General features: G+C 42.0%; 1 protein-coding gene across 1 annotated transcript in view; it reads left to right on the plus strand.

Moving 5' to 3' along the window:
- Positions 1-19,916, plus strand: part of HSPA9 (heat shock protein family A (Hsp70) member 9) — a 30,517-nt gene extending 10,601 nt beyond the window's left edge. Inside the window, exons 7-17 of the mRNA XM_083181788.1 lie at positions 258-364; positions 1,346-1,508; positions 2,935-3,027; positions 8,681-8,890; positions 9,133-9,360; positions 10,828-10,932; positions 13,651-13,768; positions 14,983-15,077; positions 15,871-15,963; positions 17,872-18,012; positions 19,105-19,916. Coding sequence (XP_083037914.1) covers positions 258-364; positions 1,346-1,508; positions 2,935-3,027; positions 8,681-8,890; positions 9,133-9,360; positions 10,828-10,932; positions 13,651-13,768; positions 14,983-15,077; positions 15,871-15,963; positions 17,872-18,012; positions 19,105-19,185 — 1,434 coding nt within the window. The 3' untranslated portion in view covers positions 19,186-19,916. The remainder of the gene's footprint in view (positions 1-257; positions 365-1,345; positions 1,509-2,934; positions 3,028-8,680; positions 8,891-9,132; positions 9,361-10,827; positions 10,933-13,650; positions 13,769-14,982; positions 15,078-15,870; positions 15,964-17,871; positions 18,013-19,104) is intronic.
- The last annotated feature ends 1,829 nt before the right edge of the window (positions 19,917-21,745 follow it).

Raw genomic sequence — 21,745 nt, forward strand, 5'->3', positions numbered from 1 at the left:
TTTAATATAAAAGTTTTGGAACAGAAAAATTTATACTTTAATGTATTTTTTTTTTTTTTTTAAATCTGGGAAGATTTTTAAATAACATTTTATAAAACGGTATAAAATGAATGGGTAAAAATGCTAAATTACAGTGGATTATATGTTAATAACACTGACACTATGTAACGCTACATGAGTAAGGTTTCTAAAATTCCTAAAAGTAAAAACATATGTTGATTACAGTATATTTTTAGATGTGCCATCTTGTTTTTTAGGCAACAAAAGACGCTGGGCAGATCGCAGGACTAAATGTTCTAAGAGTTATTAATGAACCTACTGCTGCTGCCCTTGCATATGGCCTGGATAAATCTGATGATAAAGTGTAAGTAAATTTACAATGGAGCAGTGGGTGCAAAAGGGGCAGACTAGATGTGCCGTAGGGTGTCTTATCTGCTGTCAAATTGTTTCTATCTATTGCAGTGGTACACATTGTGCCGCTATAGCATTTTCTGTTTCTCCTTATTACCCAGGTGAACCAGGAAGCCACACAGACGCTATGTATTAACATTTTGTCTGCCAAAGCTGGGGAGTGAAAACTCCCCCCTGCAGATATCTCCACCAGAGCACACAGCGCATAAGCTTAGTGGAGCCTGTCCCTGAAGTGGAGTTGGGGCAACAATACCTGCAGCTGTTAAAAACCATAGATGCAGGTGTCTGAATGGTCCGTGCTACTAACCATTCAAATTTTGCCCTGATCTTTTTTAAATAGCTGCGCCTATTTAGATGGGCACATATAGACTGTAAGCTTGCACGCAGGGCCTTTCTGCAGTTTTAGCTCTAACTACCCAGTATCTTTATGCCTATTTCCAATTGTAAAGCGCAATGGAACTTGCTGCGCTCTTTAAGAAACTGTAAATAAATAAATGTTTGTGTGCTTGTACCATTTGGTGGTATTATCAGTCAGTTAGAAGAAATATTGTTTTTACTAGTCTATTTGGGTTCACAATAAGTGGGACCATGCACTTCTAAGAAAAAATGTAAATCTTGCAGTGTGAATTACTGCTGTAAATTTGTGCCATATGCCACTTAGTAAACCTACCCACTGCATTGTCAGTTCAGGTAGTACTTGGAAGAGAGAAAATAAATTGGTTTTCTCTTCCATCATCGTTGCTTGCTTTAGTCGTGGGGTGCATTGCAGCTGTCATCTAGGTTCAGTACGGGCAGTGTTATGATTGCATTAATCTCCTTTCCAGCTGGTCAACCTCATAAAGTCACCAAATACATATATTCCCCTGCAGGGATGTCAGTCAGCAATGTATGTGTATCCAGACTTTTTATTTTTTTGTTTTATTTCTATCTACAGCATAGCAGTTTATGATCTTGGAGGTGGTACTTTTGATATTTCAATCCTAGAAATTCAGAAAGGTGTATTTGAAGTGAAATCCACTAATGGTGACACTTTCCTTGGAGGAGAGGACTTTGACCAAGCGCTGTTGCAATATATCGTGAAGCAATTCAAAAGAGAGGTTGGTAGTTTTGGTTTTTTTTTTTTTTTTTTCGTTTCGTTTAAATTCTAGTTATAGGTCTGTGTGTGTTTTTTTTTTTTTTTTTTAACTTTTATTCGGGTTTGCAGCGCTGGGCGCCCTTTGGATGCCTGAGCTGCCACTCCCAACAGCACCATGACTGGGTATGTGACCTTGGCTGGGACCCCCTGCCCACTGGAAGCCCAGCGCAGCCTGGTAGCTTACACCCCCACTAGAACACCAGGGGTTCAGGTATTGGGCAAACAGTGGGCATGCTGGGCAGGGGTCCCTGCCACAAAGCTGGTGCTGCGAGTGGCCATTTTCCTTGGGGGATCTGTGATGAATAGGAGGAGGGGGATCACTAGCTCCTCCCCCGGGCCTGCTGCAATTACAGAAATGGTGTTAGTAGTAGTAAGGCGCCGCAAAGTGTCCACAGCGCCGTACAGAGAAAACAAATTACAAGGTAACGTACAGGGTGTGTTGAAAAATACAGTATAAATAGGGGTATAGCTGGTAGAACTAAAATCAGCATCAGTTCAGAAGTAGGTGTCAAAATTGTCGAGGACACTGAAGATGAAGTAGAGGAAGGGAAGGACAGGAGCACAGGTGAGGTAATGTGAGTACGTGAGGAAGGAGGACCCTACTCATAAGAGTTAACATACTAAAAATAGGTGGGTGGACGAACGAAAAACAATAGGATAAGTAGGAACGGAGGCAGGATAGGAGGATCAAAAGAGGTTAGGAGGAGGGATAGGCTAGTCGAAAAAAGTGGGTTTTGAGGGAGCGCTTGAAGGAGGTAAGGGAATTAGAAAGCCTGATGGGTGGCGGGAGGTTGTTCCAGTGCAGGGGGGCAGCGCGAGAGAAGTCATGGACACAGGAGTGGGAGGAGGTGATTAGGTGAGAGGTCAGTCGGCGGTCAGCGATGGAGCGAAGAGGACGGGAGGGAGTGTGGATAGAGATCAGTGAAGAGAGGTAAGGAGCGGTGTAGGAGAGAGCCTTGTAGGTGGTGGTGAGGAGTTTAAAGAGAACTCGGAAAGGAATGGTAAGTAACTCTTACAGCTTGAAGTGCCTGAATAGATTAGTGACAAAGGTGGTAGTTTGTAGGCTTATTTAGAGAGTGAGCATGTAATCGGAATTGTGGGACGTACAGATATTTCTATGATTTTGGACAGGTACAGTAAGGGTGTGTGCGCGCTGATAATTGCCCCTACCTCCACAATTAGAATAGGGTTGGGTGAATTTCTACATATAGATGCAGTCACACAAAATGGCTGTGAATGACTGACTTTTGCACAGCTTTAACTCTGCTTCAGTCTTGTGATAATAGACTTACTTTTCTTTTGGCGGTGCCATAAATTGGAATGTTGGTACTGCTTACCCCTCTTAAAGTATGTTCAACATTAATGTCTTATTTCTCTGTATTTGAAAGACTGGTGTGGATCTAACAAAAGACAACATGGCTCTACAAAGAGTACGAGAGGCTGCTGAGAAGGCAAAGTGTGAACTATCTTCATCGGTGCAGGTAGGTGTTTTTGTTTTTCGACTAGAAAACCCATGTAAATGGTTTTTAATGTTATGAATCCTACATCTGTTTTGGGTATAGGAGGATTATATAAGTTTTTTAAACTGCTAGGTCATTCCACATCAGATCATTTTATTCATCATCATGACCTCTAATGTTTAAGTTTTTATATAGGAAATCTAATATATTTAGACACCTTTTATTTGAATTTTATATAACCAATATGAACGATGCTTGGAATATTAGCAGATATGTTGAACATCTCAGATGTTGTTATGCAAAGGGTTAAAAGTGGAGAGAAAATAATTATTGATGCTTAATTACTGTTGTACCACTTACATATTAACACAAAAAAACATGAAATTTAGAAACTTTAACATAAATTTAGTCCATATCTAAAGTTGAGTTAACATCACATTTTTCCTTTTGTTTGAGATCTATGTGGTGGTAGTGCTGCTGCAAGAGATGCTTTCTGTGTGTTTGCAAAACTCACCAAACCTTAAAACTATCGGTTGCATCTCTACCACTAAGGGGTGTATTCACTGTTGGTCGTTAGGTCAATTCTGTCTAAAACAGCCTATTTTACGCCTGGAAAAAAAGTCTAGATGAATTGTAGTATTCACTATCATTTTTTCTAGACAGTCTAAAGCATTTCACCTGTCAACTCTTTTCGTTTGCCTCGCCTGTCTAAATGAGTCATTTAGACTTTTTTTTTCACTTTGTCTAAACTCCGTCATGTTAATCTGATTTAGCCTATTCAGTGTGTGATTGTCTAAATGGATTCTACAGTTTTCAGGCAGGCTTTAGACAAAGTGAACTAGACAATTTCTTCTGTCGGGACTGCTCTACAAAACCTTAAATATTATTTTATTTATGTAGTTTTTGACATGAATCGATGTAATTTATTTTCATTTTGTTTGTAAATATATTTTGTATGTTTATTATTGCCCATATGAATATATTTTGATTTTTATAATTATTTTTTTTTACTCTACCCAGTGTAGTGGTCTGGTGCTGGGTGAGTGTAAAACTTTATATTTTTCTACAAACTCCCCTGCTTCGTTCATGTAAATGCAGGGGAGTTAACTGAGCACCAACTGTTTTAATTTTACTGTGTTCCCCCCTCCCTGCTGGGTACAGACCTGTCCCCGGACTCGGAGTGAAACTCCGTCTGCCCTGCATGATTTCTGCTCACACGCTGGCAGCCAGCCCCCCGGCTGCTGACACAGCCCAGAGCAAAGGGGGACCATGGGGAGAGCCTGAGGTGAGATGCATGCCCGGATCAGAGCTCCGGGACAGGGTCCCGCTGTGTCAGCAGCCGGGGGGCTGGCTGCCAGCGTGTGCGCAGAAATCATGCAGGGCAGACGGAGTCTGTACCCAGCAGGGAGGGGGGACACAGCAGAGCCCAGTAATAGCCGCTGGGTGTCTGGGGTGAGCCGCATCAGAGCTCCGGGACCGGGTCACGCTGTGTCAGCAGCCGGGGGGCTGGCTGCCAGCGTGTGCGCAGAAATCATGCAGGGCAGACGGAGTCTGTACCCAGCAGGGAGGGGGGACACAGCAGAGCGCAGTAATAGCCTCTGGGTGTCTGGGGTGAGCCACATCAGAGCTCCGGGACCGGGTCACGCTGTGTCAGCAGCCGGGGGGCTGGCTGCCAGCGTGTGCGCAGAAATCAGGCAGGGCAGACGGAGTCTGTACCCAGCAGGGAGGGGGGACACAGCAGAGCCCAGTAATAGCCGCTGGGTTTCTGGGGTGAGCCACATCAGAGCTCCAGGACCGGGTCACGCTGTGTCAGCAGCCGGGGGGCTGGCTGCCAGCGTGTGCGCAGAAATCAGGCAGGGCAGACGGAGTCTGTACCCAGCAGGGAGGGGGGACACAGCAGAGCCCAGTAATAGCCGCTGGGTTTCTGGGGTGAGCCACATCAGAGCTCCAGGACCGGGTCACGCTGTGTCAGCAGCCGGGGGGCTGGCTGCCAGCGTGTGCGCAGAAATCATGCAGGGCAGACGGAGTCTGTACCCAGCAGGGAGGGGGGACACAGCAGAGCGCAGTAATAGCCTCTGGGTGTCTGGGGTGAGCCGCATCAGAGCTCCGGGACCGGGTCACGCTGTGTCAGCAGCCGGGGGGCTGGCTGCCAGCGTGTGCGCAGAAATCATGCAGGGCAGACGGAGTCTGTACCCAGCAGGGAGGGGGGACACAGCAGAGCGCAGTAATAGCCTCTGGGTGTCTGGGGTGAGCCACATCAGAGCTCCGGGACCGGGTCACGCTGTGTCAGCAGCCGGGGGGCTGGCTGCCAGCGTGCGCAGAAATCAGGCAGGGCAGACGGAGTCTGTACCCAGCAGGGAGGGGGGACACAGCAGAGCCCAGTAATAGCCGCTGGGTTTCTGGGGTGAGCCACATCAGAGCTCCAGGACCGGGTCACGCTGTGTCAGCAGCCGGGGGGCTGGCTGCCAGCGTGTGCGCAGAAATCATGCAGGGCAGACGGAGTCTGTACCCAGCAGGGAGGGGGGACACAGCAGAGCGCAGTAATAGCCTCTGGGTGTCTGGGGTGAGCCACATCAGAGCTCCGGGACCGGGTCACGCTGTCAGCAGCCGGGGGGCTGGCTGCCAGCGTGTGCGCAGAAATCATGCAGGGCAGACGGAGTCTGTACCCAGCAGGGAGGGGGGACACAGCAGAGCCCAGTAATAGCCGCTGGGTTTCTGGGGTGAGCCACATCAGAGCTCCGGGACCGGGTCACGCTGTGTCAGCAGCCGGGGGGCTGGCTGCCAGCGTGTGAGCAGAAATCATGCAGGGCAGACGGAGTTTCACTCCGGGGACAGGTCTGTACCCAGCAGGGAGGGGGGAACACAGTAAAATTAAAACAGTTGGTGCTCAGTTAACTCCCCTGCATTTACATGAACGAAGCAGGGGAGTTTGAAGAAAAATATAAAGTTTTACACTCACCCAGCACCAGAACACTACACAGCATCTCTCCATAAAGATAATGGCAGAGGAGTGTGGGTGTGACTGGCCTGCAGGCGAATTGGACATGCCCCCTTTCGCCTCATAGGTGTTTTAACGCCTGGAGGTGTTCCGCCCTGTATTCATTGTGAATACACTAAATGGTGAAAAGCTGAAACCAAATACGCCTGTCTAGCTGATGTAAAAGCTAGAACAGGCGGAACTACATCAGCTAACGACGGACCCTGAATATGCCCCTAAAGGTGGATTACAGAGACTTAATTGAAATCCTTATTCGTTCTTCAGTCTCAATAACTTGTATACTTAATCGATGTGACCAATGCCCAGGTCTGGAAGGCCCTCAGAAAATAGTTTAAACTTTTTCATGATGGTGACTCAATTGTGTCACCATCACATATTTTTTTTTTTTTTTTATAAACAATGGGCCACACTGACCAAAATAAATTGGTTACAATCACTAGTACTGAGACACAATTCTGTGAAGTTATTTGTAGTGCTGTTGATAAATAAATTCTGTGACTGGTTGGTAAAGAAATTCAAAAATACATAACTGATATCAGGGAACAAAATGTTCATCAATGGTTAATCTGAATTGCCTGAAATGACAGAGTAGACACCTCCTAAACCAAATTGTGGGTTTCACATAAGGGGTGAATAACAAAGTCATAGTGTAGTAGTTAAAACAATGGAACATATGCTTTTAAACGTCCATTTATTGTGAGTTTTATAATAGCTCCAAATGCAAAACTGCTACAGGGTTGATCCCTCTGGGTCCAGGCCACCTCGCTGATGTTATGCCACAAGTTAATGGAGGACTCACTGAACCGGTATGGGGTCCTCACATCAGGCACAAGGAGCAGATGGAATCAGCAGTTAGGTCCGGATAAATGCAGGTGGATACCAACACTTTACGGGTTTCGGACACACTAGTCCTTCAGAAGTTTGGCATTCCAGAAAAGAAGTCCACTTTTTATCCCTTAAAGATCATTGACAAACAAATTTCCTCCATGTGGAGGCAGATGCAGTGAAAATGGCCACCGGCAGTCTCCAAAGAGCCATAACCGGAAGTCCGAAATGCCCCACTTACGCTGTTGATGATGCGACAACCCATCCGTATATAGCAAAGTTGCAGGCTGAATACCTACGCCAGGTGACTTAAATAATTTGCCCAGAAGGGTGTGGTTTATTAGGTAGACAGTCAATAGTTGACACATGAAATGGTCACTATTGACAAAGATAGACAAATTTCACTTTTTTTATATCTGTCAAGACTGACACCGTATTAGTGTACTGCGCCCACTTGCCATGCTTCAGGCACGGTGCTACGCTGTGCTCTTCACACTATTATATTTTTCCTCAGTAATCACTTGGAGTTTGCCATCATAAGTTACAACACCTAGTGAAACTATTACTAAAAGTGGGGTATGTTCACTACTTAAGTGACTGCTAGTGCACAATAAAAGACCTGAAAAAACGAGAGATGTGCAGGCTCTGATTTACTCTGATTTCAAAGCAGGATCTTATTGGCTATCAACTGTCATGTGATTTGGGATAGCCAATAAGATTCTGCTTTGAAATCTGAGTAAATCAGAACCTGCACATCTCTAGAAAAAACTCTTAATATACGCATCCATAAGGATGTCTTATACGTTCGACGTGATGGCATTGGAGGGACAGTTAAATGTCTAGCCACCTGCACCAGTCTGCAAACAGTGGAAACCTTTTGCATCTGGACACCTTTGAAGCTGTTTAGCTGGGCAAATTTTGGATTAGGTCCACCAATTACCAAGTGGCCACCAGGTTTTAATGGCTGACAAAGTGGCTATTGGAGGATGGGCAATGTCAAATCAGAAAACATGATTTATAATAACCAGCATTACCTGTAACAGTGTACAGGGTGTAATTCTCTGCAACCAATACTGAGTGCAACAATGCATAGGCTGGAATACAAACAGCCAATGTCGTATGCAACAATGCACAGGGTGGTGTACTAAATCACATACTATATGCAGGCAGATGCAACAATGCACGGAATAGTGTGCTAAATAGTCACAGTATATACAGATGCACAGTGTGTTGTACTAAATTACACACTATATGTAGATGACTGCAACATTGCACAGGATGAAATGCTAGATGACCACACAGAATATGCAGGTGTGTGCAACAATGCACAGGATGGTATTTACCAATAAAGCAGTAATCATCAGCTACTTAGCTGATGCTGGATGCCAGGAACATAGGGCACTGCAAGAGCATTGGACCGTGGGCTACCAACAGAGACCAAAGACTAGCTGAAATAACCTATGGTATAACCGTTCCTGGGATCTTGGCATAAGCGGAGAGCCAGGACCAGGTAACAAGTCCCTATAACAGGGATTGAGTCCGGGGCAGACTGGGCAATATAGGGAGCAACTCCCAATGAGAACAACCAGAAAAGACAATCCCCCCTAATCACTGCAGCTGGACAGCCAGGCATAGTGCTGATGGTTTAATTATGTGACAGGTGAGTGGATACACAGCTGCAGCTAACACCTTACAGGCACTGCAGCCCAGAGGTAATCAGCTAATTATGTAGTAGCTGAGACTGCGCACAGAACAGACAGGAGTCAGGCTGCAGTAACCCAGACCCGCCAGAGGCAGATTGTAACAACATTGTAATTAAATTTCTATTTTTACTTTGTTGTATCATTCTAGACCGACATCAATTTGCCATACCTTACCATGGATGCTTCTGGGCCCAAACATTTGAATATGAAGTTTACTCGTTCTCAGTTTGAGGGCATTGTGGCTGACCTAATTAAGAGGACTGTTTCACCAAGCCAAAAAGCTATGCAAGATGCTGAAGTCAGTAAGAGTGATATTGGAGAAGTTCTCCTAGTTGGTGGAATGACTAGAATGCCAAAGGTAAATGTATTTCATTTTATAAGACTTGCTTTATGTATTCAATTTGACAGATTTACCCCATCTTATAACAGTGAGTGTTCAGTGCTGTTATACAGTTCACAGAATATTCCTCCCAGCTGGCAAACTGGTCGGCTTACCACCAAATCATTCCAGTTGGGATTTGTATGCATAAGACCCTCTTACGTGCTGTATAAAGTTCTTTTTTTTGATCATGGTATTTGTGTGATTTTTATTTTTTTTAGGTCCAGCAAACTGTTCAGGATTTGTTTGGTCGTGCTCCAAGCAAAGCCGTCAATCCCGATGAGGCTGTTGCTATTGGAGCAGCTATACAAGGTGGCGTGTTGGCTGGGGATGTTACAGATGTTCTGCTGTTAGATGTCACTCCTCTGTCTCTTGGAATTGAAACTCTTGGTGGAGTTTTTACGAAATTAATTGGCCGAAACACAACTATTCCTACCAAAAAGAGTCAGGTAATGTTTTGTGATTGTATTAAAGGGACATCTTGAATGTACAAAGTGACCAAGTTTGGGGTTTCATATGTATGTTTTTAGTATCCCACTCATAATTTTAAAGACCACAAAGGTTGTGTTGTGAATTATTTCTGTAACCTGGTTGTGCACAAAAGCCGTATAAACATCTGTCTGTTTGCCTTCATTATAGACCAGTTAAGGGGTGTAATTATCACAGCTCAGAGAAATTGTCGCACAATGTTCTTTCTCCAAGCATTGCTAACTACCTCCCTCCCCTCTGAGATTTTCAGTAATTATCTTTTAGTTTTTTTGCTGTATTGTTTGGCCTACAAAGCCTTTCTTTGACTGGCCACCTTTATGTAAACAAGTTGTATACCAATAATTGTTACATTATACAACTGTTATTCATTTATATAACCTGATAGAATTGACCATATGTCTTCTGTATTTAAATGAAGGTAAAAAGTATCTCAGCAAGGTTGCTAGGACACTGGGCCATGTGTCTGTAGGTTGGGCTGGAGTTTAGCATTTAAACTACTATATATATTTAAAATGTAATCTATATAATACTCTCGCTGTAGTCCGGCACTACCCATGAGTAAGGAAAGTATTTCTGTGGATCCCAGTACGCCCCGGCAATCGTATATATCACTTTGTCCTTTTTTCAAAGGGGGAAAAAAAAATAATAGTCCATGCTTCAAATTCATTTAAAGAACAATATTGTATATATTCGATTTATTTTGTTCTCTCTTTCCTAGAAGTCTCGTGTATCGATTCATGCAAACTAGATGAAAGATTTTGCATGACATAATGGTTTTTAATGAAGAAAAGGAATATTCCATTAAATTCCATAGGCAGATACACTGCAATTTTATGACTGTATTGCGCTATGTAAGTCTTCATCTCATTTGCATGAATCTATACATCTGAGACTTGTATTAAAAGGAGAACAAGGTAATCAAACATATCCAGTATTGTTGTTGTTTTCTGAATTTGAAGCATGGAATATTTGTGTGTTTTATTTTTTATTAAAGTGTTCTATGGAACTTGTTTTCTACTTAAGTAGGATAATTGATTGCATTCCCATGCGCTTCCTGGGGATTAAATATGTATTTGAAAAATATGCTTTGGTGTAAAGTAACTGCAAGAATTGTTGGACATTTGCTGCTGCTACCTTCTTGGTTACAGAAGTATTTCATTGGTTTAGATGTCTTATTCTAATGTAATATTGCTCACTGTGAGGAGCATCCTATTGTCAGGATTCGCCCAGTGAATCCATCCAACATTGCTCCACCTTTTTGAACAAATCTGGCTGGATGAAGTAGGCGAATCGGGCTGGTGTTGAAGCACCACAGCAGTGGCTGATTTGCCTCTAATTGTATCAACCCCCTATAAGTATCTTTAAGACTTAAGCAACCAGCTATGTAAAAGATTAATCACTTTTTTTTTTTTTTTTTTCATTGTAAGGTCTTCTCTACTGCAGCTGATGGGCAGACCCAGGTGGAAATCAAAGTGTGTCAAGGAGAGCGAGAGATGGCCAGCGATAATAAAATTCTAGGCCAGTTCACATTGGTCAGTGAATGACTTCTTGATCGCTTCTAAAATCTGTGTGAAATAAATGCTTAAAGCTAAATATTTCCATTCATAGGGCCTAATTCAGACCTGACAAATTTCCAAATGGACTAAACCCTGTGCGCTGCAGGTGGGGTAAATGTAACGTTTGCAGAGTTAGATTTGGGTGTGCAGGGTTAATACTGGCTTTGTTTTTACACTGCAATTTAGATTTCGGCTTAAACCCACCACACCCGAATCTACATTTCTCTGCACAATTTAGGTCCGCCCCACCTGTAGTGCACATGGTTTTGTCTATTGCCCTTCAAACACATCTGAATTAGGCCCATAATCCTTATCCATGGGTGTCAATGCCCCAGAGGATACCGATGTACAGTATCGTGGATTGTTGAGTAATAATGAAAACCATTTAGCAATGTGAAGAAAAATTAGTTAAACATTGAGAGACCTAATAATGTTGTTTGTGTAGACATAGGCACAAAGAGTTAAGGAGCCCATACACAGTACAATTATTGTATGCAATTTGGACTAGATCGCATCGCATAAGTTTTGCAATGAGATGCAATATAGTACAAAAAGTATCTGCTTTTTGTGTAATGTGATGCGCATCTTTTCACACCCGGCAGTTGTACAGTGTATGGGCACCTTAAGCAGTATTTGGTTTCGGAGTTTGGATCAGCTTAGGAAGAAACTGTGTTTAAAGTTAACCCCTTCACGACATTTGACGTATATATACGTCATGGTCGGAAAGTACTTCCCGACACATGACGTATATATACGTCATGACTTCTAACTGTCACTGCGTCTAGAGACGCAGTGACAGTTAGGTGATGTCTGCTGTCCCTGACAGCAGACATCCCCCCTCGCCGCCCAAATCTGAACAGCCATTCACAGCGTTTCCTGTGTTACCGGTGGCTAAGCCGCTCGGTAACACAGGGATCGGTGGTGATCGGTGCTGTCAAGTACAGCACCGATCACCTCCGATGTGCAGCCCCCCCTCCAACCCGCCGGGTTTTTTACACAAAAATGCAGATCTGGCTCAAAATGTTTCATTTTCACAAGGAATGAAGGAGACAAAGCACCCCAAAATCTGTGCCCCAATTTCTCCCGAGTACGGCAATGCCTCATGTGTGACCAAAAAATACCAGTTGGGTGCATGGCAGGACTCAGAAGGGAAGGAGTGATTTTTGGATTTTGCAGCACAGATTCTGGTTGAATGACCCCCGAAACACCCATACAGTGGAACCCCCCCACAAGTGACCCCATTTTGCAAACTACACCCTTCAGGGAATTCATCAAGGGGTATAGTGTACATTTCAAACCCCCCGGGGTTTCACCAATTTTGATACAACTGAGCTGTGAAAATGAAAAATTAATTTTTTTTCATTTTCACTGCCCAGTTGTACCACAATTGGTGAAACCCCTGGGGGTTTGAAATGTACACTATACCCCTAGATGAATTCCCTGAAGGGTGTAGTTTGCAAAATGGGGGTCACTTGTGGGGGGGTACCTAACTTTTAGCATCTTATGGTGCCTAGAAACCTACATTGTGCCTAAAAAATAATCTCATAAAAAGGAGGCTCCAAAATCAAGTAGGTGCTCCTTCTATTATGAAGCCTGTGGTTTGGTCACCGTGCACACTAGGGCCACATATAGGATATTTATGAAAACCAAAGAATTGGGGGAATCAATTTTTAGTCACATTTCTCTAGTAAAATCTACTGTGTTCCTTAGAAAAATGTATTAAAATTGCAAATCTGCAAAAAAAATGAAATTTTGAAATTTCACCTACACTTTCTTTTAATTCCTGTGAAACACCTAAAGGGTTAACAAACTTCCAAAATGCTGTTTTGAATACTGTGAGGGGTGCAGTTTTTGAAATGGCATCATTTATGGGGGTGTCTCACATACAAGTCCCTCAAAGTCACATCATAACTGACCTGGTCCCTAAAAAAATCAGAGTTTGAAATTTTCTTGAAAATTTGAGAATTTGCTATTCATATTTTAAGCCTCCTAGTGTCCAAAAAAATGAAAATGAGGTTGAAATAATGATGGCAACATAAAGTAGACATATGGTCTATGTTAGTTATTCACTATTTTGAGTGGTAAGATTATTTGTCTCACAAGCAGAAAATTTAACATTTTGCAAATCGCAAAATTTTCCATTTTTTTACGACATTTTGGTATTTTTCACAAAAAAACACAGACTGTATCGACGAAAATTTACCACTAACTTGAAGTACAATGTGTCACGAGAAAACAATCTCAAAATCACTGGGATAAGTAAAAGCAAAAAAAAGTTATCCCCATGCCAGGTGATACATGCCAGATTTGAAAAAAAGGGCTCTGTCAGGAAGGCAAAAACTGGCTCTGTCATGAAGGGGTTAATGAGGATCTTTGTATTGCTACAGTTTTTAAGATCGTTACCCAGGCAAGTGACTTGAAACGACCACATAAACCAAAGATGATCTGATTTTGCATAAGGAGGGGAAGGTTTATGTTTTTTTTTCTGAGCAGCACAGATGATTAAGTACTTTTTTAGATGAGCATAAAATTTTTAGAGTTGTGTAATATATGGCTAATGTAAAACCTTAGGAAAAAGGCATTTCTAGGTACAGTATGTGATCTTTAGAAGGGTTGCATTGTACATGTTGTTTTTTTATTATTATACAAAATTGTAAAATGAATTATTTATTTTTTACATTTAAATCCTTTTAGGTTGGAATACCACCAGCACCTCGTGGTGTGCCTCAAATAGAAGTTACTTTTGACATAGATGCTAATGGAATTGTTCATGTATCTGCAAAAGATAAAGGCACTGGACGTGAACAGCAGAGTAGGTCCAGATTCTTATTGTAGCTTGGAAACTTTGTATTGCTGCTTTATTGCCAGTGGTTTTCCTTTTTTTTATTTTTTTTAATGGTACTTCTTTCCTAGCACGGCGCCCGTCTCATTGATTGTATGCCTTAAGTTTAAGGTACTTAAGGCATACAATCAACGCGATGGACCCGATTTTTTTTTTTTTTAAATCTCATGGATCTTATGCATACATAAGATGCATGAGATAAAAAAATCGTGAGCCCCCAATAACCATTGTTAACGCCACCAGCACTATCAACACCAACCCGAAGCGTGGCGAGCGCCGGCGGTACGCGTCCTCCGACCTTTTCATACCCCCACTATCCACGTCGGCGTGGAGTTTATTTTATATAGTGTGTCGAGCGGACGCGGACTACTTTACATGTATTCCGCGTCCCCTCGCGGGGCTCGCCGCGCTTCGGGCTCGCTCCGCTCGCCACACTATATAAAATCAACTCCATAGTGGGGGTATGAAAAGGTCGGAGGACGCGTACCGCCGCCCCTCGCAGGCTCGCTGCGCTCGCCACGCTTCGGGGTGGCGTTAAAAATGGGGGGCCATTTCACCCATGAGGGGGGGTTAGCAATTAAAATTGGGGTTTGGGGGGCTTTTTACAATGATTCCAATGTAAAAATCTTGTTGATCGCATCTCGTGCATCTTATGCCGCACAAACACATAAGATGCATGAGATGCTTGAGATATCAGCCCCACACATACAATCTAGATCGTGGGCGCCGTGCTAGGAAAGCAGTACCTTTTTTCATTTTTTTTTTCTTCCTTACAAAACTTTAAAGAACCTAAAGGTGCCCAAATATGGTGCGAGTCGACAGGGCAGTGCGATGAGATATGCGCTCCCGTGCACATACCATCGCACAGCACATAAAGTATGTGCTGCCAGTGCTTTTAGTACTAGATTGCATCGTATCTAGTACCAAAAACCACGCTGCTGTAGCAAATTGTATGCTTTTTGTACTAGATATAATGCAATCTACTACTAAAAGCACAGAGTTCATCGAATCGTGTATGGGCACTTTACATTTTTGTAATGACTAAAGTACATATGGTAGTTTCTTGACTTGGTGTGTGTGTGTGTTTTAATATAGGGTATCAGCAGTACCTTCCTGCAGGATTTTTGTTAAATGTAAGCTGTATTTAACGTTACTGTTCTCTAAGTGAATGCTTCTTCTTGTAGTTGTCATACAATCTTCTGGTGGACTCAGTAAAGATGATATTGAAAATATGGTAAAAAATGCTGAAAAGTATGCAGAAGAAGATAGAAGAAGAAAGGCAAGTACTAAATACCACCTATTGTGAGAGATTGACTGACTAAAGGTCAAATAAAATGTAATTGCTGCATTATGCTAGAATGGGACATTAAGGACGATCTATGTATATTTTAGATATTAAGATAGTGTAAGCAGAGTACAGTCATCATAGGAAAGGTGAGGTATTTCATTAATTGTCTACAGAGTCTTTTCAGTGGTCGTGCAAGTGTGTGTGTGTTTGGGCAGGCTTGTCAGTTGTGCATGATCTTTTTTACACTCATGCACACACTGAATTAATCTCCTTAAGCTAATTTTGAAGATGGTATCACAGAAGGCGTCTGTATTATATATTATACTTAAATGTAATGCAGAAAGATAGTTTGCAGGATGTTTTTGTCTGTTGTGAATACAGCAGTCAGAGCTTCCTACTTGGTTGACAACAATGAAAAGATGCAGCCATTTTTTTATTTGTCCATAGACAAAAGATGGTTTTGAATAAATTACTCAAAGGAGTGTTTCAGAATTTGCCTTTGTTAAACTATATTATGTTCTAAATTGTGGCCATTTTATATTGTCAGCCGGTAATGTGTAGACTGATGGACCAACTTATATCCCTTTCACACCAAGCTTCTGAAACCGCATATTGTTGAGGCAACCTGGCTTGGTGTGAAAAGGTCTGTTTGATACCAGGGTATATTTTTTTAATTCTCTTTGAAGGACGTGCTAGTAAAGTTAGCTACTTAACTGCAATGTCCCTTTTTTGAATTATGTATGGGTTACATTGTTTACTTGTGTTTCTTCTCTATCTCTTCTAGGAACTTGTTGAAGCTGTAAACAACGCAGAAGGAATTATTCATGATACTGAATCAAAGATGGAGGAATTTAAGAGCCAACTGCCAGAAGATGAGGTTTTACATTTTATTTTATTTTTATCTTAATGCTTTATGGTCCTAGCTAGACAAATTTAGGGATCCTATATGCACATGTCCTCATACATTTTTGCCTCAATATGCCATGCAGCAAGAGATGCCTGGCATGAGTGAACTGCCACGTCCAGTGCAACACTACTAATGTTGGGCATCTTTTGTTGCTAAAAGTGGTTTACTTGCATTGATTAGGATGCACAAGGAGATTGTGCTCAATAATTTGATACATGCCTGTAACACTTTTGTGTGAGACTGTGTATGGATAAGAACAGGAATCTTATTGGGGAGGAAGCTGTGTCTGCAGCATTGTAGCACTTTGTGCCGATTCACATACAGATATATGTGTTGTATATCAAAGTAATCTGTCACCTTGTTTGTCCTAGTCACCTTGTTTTTGTCCTAGTCACCTTGTTTTTGTCCTAGTCACCTTGTTTTTGTCCTAGTCACCTTGTTTTTGTCCTAGTCACCTTGTTTTTGTCCTAGTCACCTTGTTTTTGTCCTAGTCACCTTGTTTTTGTCCTAGTCACCTTGTTTTTGTCCTAGTCACCTTGTTTTTGTCCTAGTCACCTTGTTTTTGTCCTAGTCACCTTGTTTGTCCTAGTCACCTTGTTTGTCCTAGTCACCTTGTTTGTCCTAGTCACCTTGTTTGTCCTAGTCACCTTGTTTGTCCTAGTCACCTTGCATTGTGACTAATATCACTTTCAGACCTAAAATTTTGTCAGACCAGGGACACAGCGTGAGTTGAAGCCAAGGTTACCCGTTTCACCCATGGCTGACATGGTCTTTCGGCATTCAGTGGGGGCTTGAAGGTTTTCTCCCCTCTAGGCAATATGATCTTTGATAACACCATTATATTTTCATTGGGTTTACCTGGACTATCAAGGCTGTAACATTCAGACCTATCTGAGTTGTGAGTCTTGAGTGAAACTTTGTTAGTGAGTCGGACCCGGGACTCTCAACCCAGGTAGACTCTTTAAGGCTTAAGTCGGACCGGGCTTAATGCACGTTCACTCACAAAATTTCTGGCTATAGGCTTGTTGCACAGGTTTGATGCATTAATATGCTGTGCTATATAAGTAACTGTAAATAAAAATTATTACCAAAAAAAGCAAAAGAACCTGATGCTCAAAGATTCTCACGATACCTGGTTTGCCAAGTGCTGTATGTATATTTCATGGTCTGATGTAGTCATAGCAAATAAGTCTTGTGAGGTTTATTCTACAGTAGAAGTGATATTTCAAATAAGGGTGTGGTGTGTGTTTTTTTTTTTCTATAACCTAAATAATGCAGTGTAAAGGGGTAGTTATTGAAAGTTAACTGATATATTTTTTAATGTGTTGCTGTATTTTGAAAAGCCTAGTTTTAGTGGTAGCATGTTAAAACGCCCAGCGATCATGATTGGGTGTCTGACTCATTGGTTCTCAAAAGGACATAGACGGGAGTACTCTAAGAAAGTTAGTTATTGGAACTGTAAAGGGAAAGATTTCTAACTCTTGAGTGGTTTATAAACTGACCGTTTGAGTTTTTACTACCTCAAGTATTTATTTTTTAAGTAGTATTCTGTTGTCAATTGGTATTAAGCACACTAGTGGATAAATTCTGCATAAACCATAATTGTTCTGTTTGCACAGTGATTTTATCAGATTGGTATGCACCACTTACACTTTATCAGTCTATTAGCTGTCTTCAGCAGGATCTGGAGGTCAGAACAATATAGCATATGCATTGCATCGAAACCTGACCTCCCAATGATGTACACCCTGTATACAGACTATGCAGTTATTGCCTGGTTGGCCTAATAATTGCGTTCCTGGCCATGGTTAGGATGTAAACAATACATTAAAGGCCAAAACATGTTTTATCTTATTGCCTATTTTCTCATTGACTTAGTGCAACAAGCTGAAGGAGGAGATCAGCAAAATGAAGGAGCTTTTGGCTCGGAAAGACTCAGAAACTGGAGAGAGCATTAAACAAGCTGCTTCATCGCTTCAACAAGCTTCACTGAAGCTTTTTGAAATCGCATATAAAAAGGTAAGAGGGACGTCTCCGTTGCTTAATTTTGGCATTGGGAAATGTAACAGCAGAGATGTTCTCGGTTTCAAGTCAGCTGCACAGCAGAAGTTGCCCAGACTATTTTTACAAGTCTCTCCCTTCAAATCCCAAATGAGAAGCAATACTCTGAGGGTTGCTGCAAATCCATGTTTCTCATAGTGCTGATTAATTTGTCTATTAAAAATGGTCGCTACAGAGCTAAAGACCATTTTTTTTGGCTGGGGAACTCTTGTAGATATGTTATTAAAATATAATTTTTTCCTTCATTCACCAGGGGACACTGCAGTCTTCTTACATTGGTGATAGGAGTCGGCACTTCGAAATTCTTAGTTTGGTGGCAGCCCCCTACCCCTCTATCCCCCTCATAGTTTTCTTTATATTTATTTACATTTTACATTGATGACCGGCATATAGAGGAAGCCAAGTGTCTGCCTGTGACATGGCAACCCTTGGAGTGGGTCAGGTTGTCCACGCCTGCGGTGTGCCTTTGACCTGGCCACTGGTGTATCTGCAGAGGGGAACAGTGTCTTCTGCATGCATTATGGGTCTGTGGCCCATAACACACTGCCATGTATCCAGGTTCAGTTAAGGGCACACATGCACTATGTGGTATCATGACCAGTTTAGCACACTGGATAGGTAGAGGAGTCTGTAAGGCTACTGTACATGCTACAACCCAGCCGCTTCCTCCCTGCAGAGCTGGTGTCCTCGTGCGAAGAGGCACCATTGCCCACACTACAGACACTATTTACGACGGGGAAATAGTGGTGAACGCCTATTCAATGCTGTCTCTCCCGACAGCATTGAAGAGGCAGATCGACCGAATGGACCAGACTTTAAAAGCAAAATGGATATCCATCTTGGTAGGCAATATCCATGTCGATTTTTATATTGGAACTCCGATTAATCACACATGTTCTGTGGCTGGCTGGATGACTTTGAGCCTGCTTTTTACTTCGCTTTAATCAGCCACAGAACCTGTAGTAATTCATGAATGTCTTGGTTTAAAGGGATACTATCGTAAGCCTACATATTGGTCTAAAGCTTTTTTTGTGATCCTTCTCATTTCAGATGGCATCAGAAAGGGATAACTCTGGAACAGGAGAGCACAAAGAAGAGCCAAAGGAAGAGCAGAAGGGAGACAAGCAGTAAATGTTAAGAGCATCAAAATACTGAATAGAGGCTTGGGCTCAAAGTAACGTGGATGTCCTGAGCAGGAGTGTTCAATCCAATGTTCTACTGTGTTTTGGCAGTACTTTATATTTCTTTACTATATTGATTTAAGTGTATATCTAGTGTTTTTTTTTTTTTTTCTTCTTCCTATCCTCTTTTCACTTTAGCTATCAAAAACCCTCTGGACAATGTAAGCTTTTTTTTTTTTTTTTTTTTTTTTAAGGAGTAATTTTTTTTTATTAAAGTTCTCATTTGTTTCCATCACTCACCTTTAATTCTCTTTTAGACTTATTACGATCTTGGAGTTTGTTGTACATTGCATACTAATGCCTCATATTTGAGGCACTATAAATTGAAAAGCAGAGTTAATGTACTTGTCTTTAAAATAAATTATTACAGCTAAACTACATGTACAATGTCTAGGGGTTGTTTTCTCTCTGTATGGCAAAGCAGATGACTACTGTGTTGCTTATAAAGGAAAATATATTCTGTTACAAATTAAAAGCATTCAGTGTCTGCTCTGTAGCATGACTAAACTTTCAGGTACATGTTGGGAGGGGGTTCATTTATTTTTTTATTTTTTTTATGATATGAAGGCAATTTTATGTGAAATCCTTCATATTAGATTTATATTGTTTTTAAATTGCATCTTCCTTGTACTTCACACATTATATGGCAAAAGATGCATTAAAAGAAATTTTATTTACTGACCTCTTGTCGCTTATGCAGGCATCTATCCTGTTATTTTTAGTTTTTCTCCTTCATATAAGAAGATACACCATGCTTAGAAGGGTTTTCTTTTTTTTCTTTTTTCGCGGCGAGGGGGGGGCTGTTGGGAGTCCCCCTGTAGGCTGCTGAGCAGCGGTGAATAAACGCTGTGCGCATTCCCGCAGCCAGGGGGCTGGGGGCATGGATAGAGACTCACAGGGCCTCTAGGTCATGACCCATAGCGTCAATTTTTGACTCGTAACACTCTGTCCCTCCTCCTTCTCCCTGAAAGTTGGGAGGTATGAGAAATCTGAATATTAACAGTTAGGGCATGCCTAAGAAAGGTACGAAAAGGCAGCACTTAATACTACCAGTATCACCTAGTATGTATTTTTACATGTAGCTGACCTAATACTGTTTTGTTTTTATTATAATTATTATGTTATTGGTCTGTGCTTCGCATGCATGGAAATTATTTATCTGCATATTGGTTTACATTTATAGTGGTAAATTTCCTGGAACCAACATACTTTTTAGTTCTTAGAAAAATGAAGACCTTTTAAAATTGTCTGAAGAACCCATTTTCAAATCGAAAGCATCTTGTTTTTGCTAATGCCGCTCCTGTCACCTGGTAGCCTAACAGTAAATTTTTTCCATGTCACCTGTGGATTTTTTTCTTTGAAATGACAGTTTCGGATATTACAGTTCACTGGCTCTGTAACATGAAAAACTTTGACCGGTTAGGTGAACTTGAGGGCCAGGGTTGGGAACCACAATTCTCAGATGGATCAGCAGAAAAGTAGGTTTGTCTGTTCAGATGAGACCCAATAACCTGGAGGCGGTAGGTCTGACTGTACCTTCCAGTGTATCTTGCCCCTGGGAGGTGGTGCTACTCAGGCATGCCCTGCAACCTTCCCTGTTTGGTGCACTTCCTTCACGAGATTTCTAGCCAACAACATTTCTGCCAAGACAGCACAACCTTCACACAGCAGCTGAGACATCAGTGGCACGTGCAAATGGGGTTTACATAGACCATTACCAGATTGTCTACATCAGGACTACTCATGCACAATCCCAGCCAGAAATCCTGAAATAAGGACTTTTGAAACAGGACTTCTCAAATCATGTAATTTTATAGTCCTTGCTTTGGGCACTGGCGCATAGTCATGTTGGAATAGAAAAAAAAAAACCTTCCCCCCAAACTTTTTCCACAAAGTTGAAAGCATAGAATTGTTCTGAATGTATTGGTATGCTGTAACATTGAGATTGCTATTAATTGGAGGTAAGGGGCTTAGGGGCAGATTTATTAAGCTTGGAGAAGAGATAAAGCGGAGAAAAGGTAAAAGGAGATAAAGCACCAGCCAATCAGCTGTGCTTGAAAAAGACAGTTGGGAGTTGATTGGCTGGTGCTTTATCTCCTTTTACCTTTTCTCCGCTTTATCTCCAGTTTATCTCTTCTCCAAGCTTAATAAATCTGCCCCTGAGTTCCAAACCCTGAAAAAAACCTCCACACTTTACTGTTATCCCCACCACGTAATTTCACAGATGGCATAATGCAGTCAGACTGATAACTTTTTCTCTCTGAACCAAATAAGCATACTCTCCCATCCGCTTGTCAAACAGAGAAATGTGATTTGTGACTGCCTAGGATTGGCATTAGACTTGGTGATGTGAGGCTTGCATACAGCTGCTCAGCCATGGAACCCTATTCCATAGGCTCCTGCTGCACCTTTCATGTGCTATAGTAAGTCCTTGACCCTTCTCTGTGACTTTGTTGACAGGCTGGAAAGGTTCCTAGTTATTTCTGGGCTACTAAGGGCACATACTGCAA

Source organism: Crinia signifera, chromosome 4, assembly GCF_055691185.1.
Source record: "Crinia signifera chromosome 4, ASM5569118v1, whole genome shotgun sequence".
NCBI lineage: Eukaryota > Metazoa > Chordata > Amphibia > Anura > Myobatrachidae > Crinia > Crinia signifera.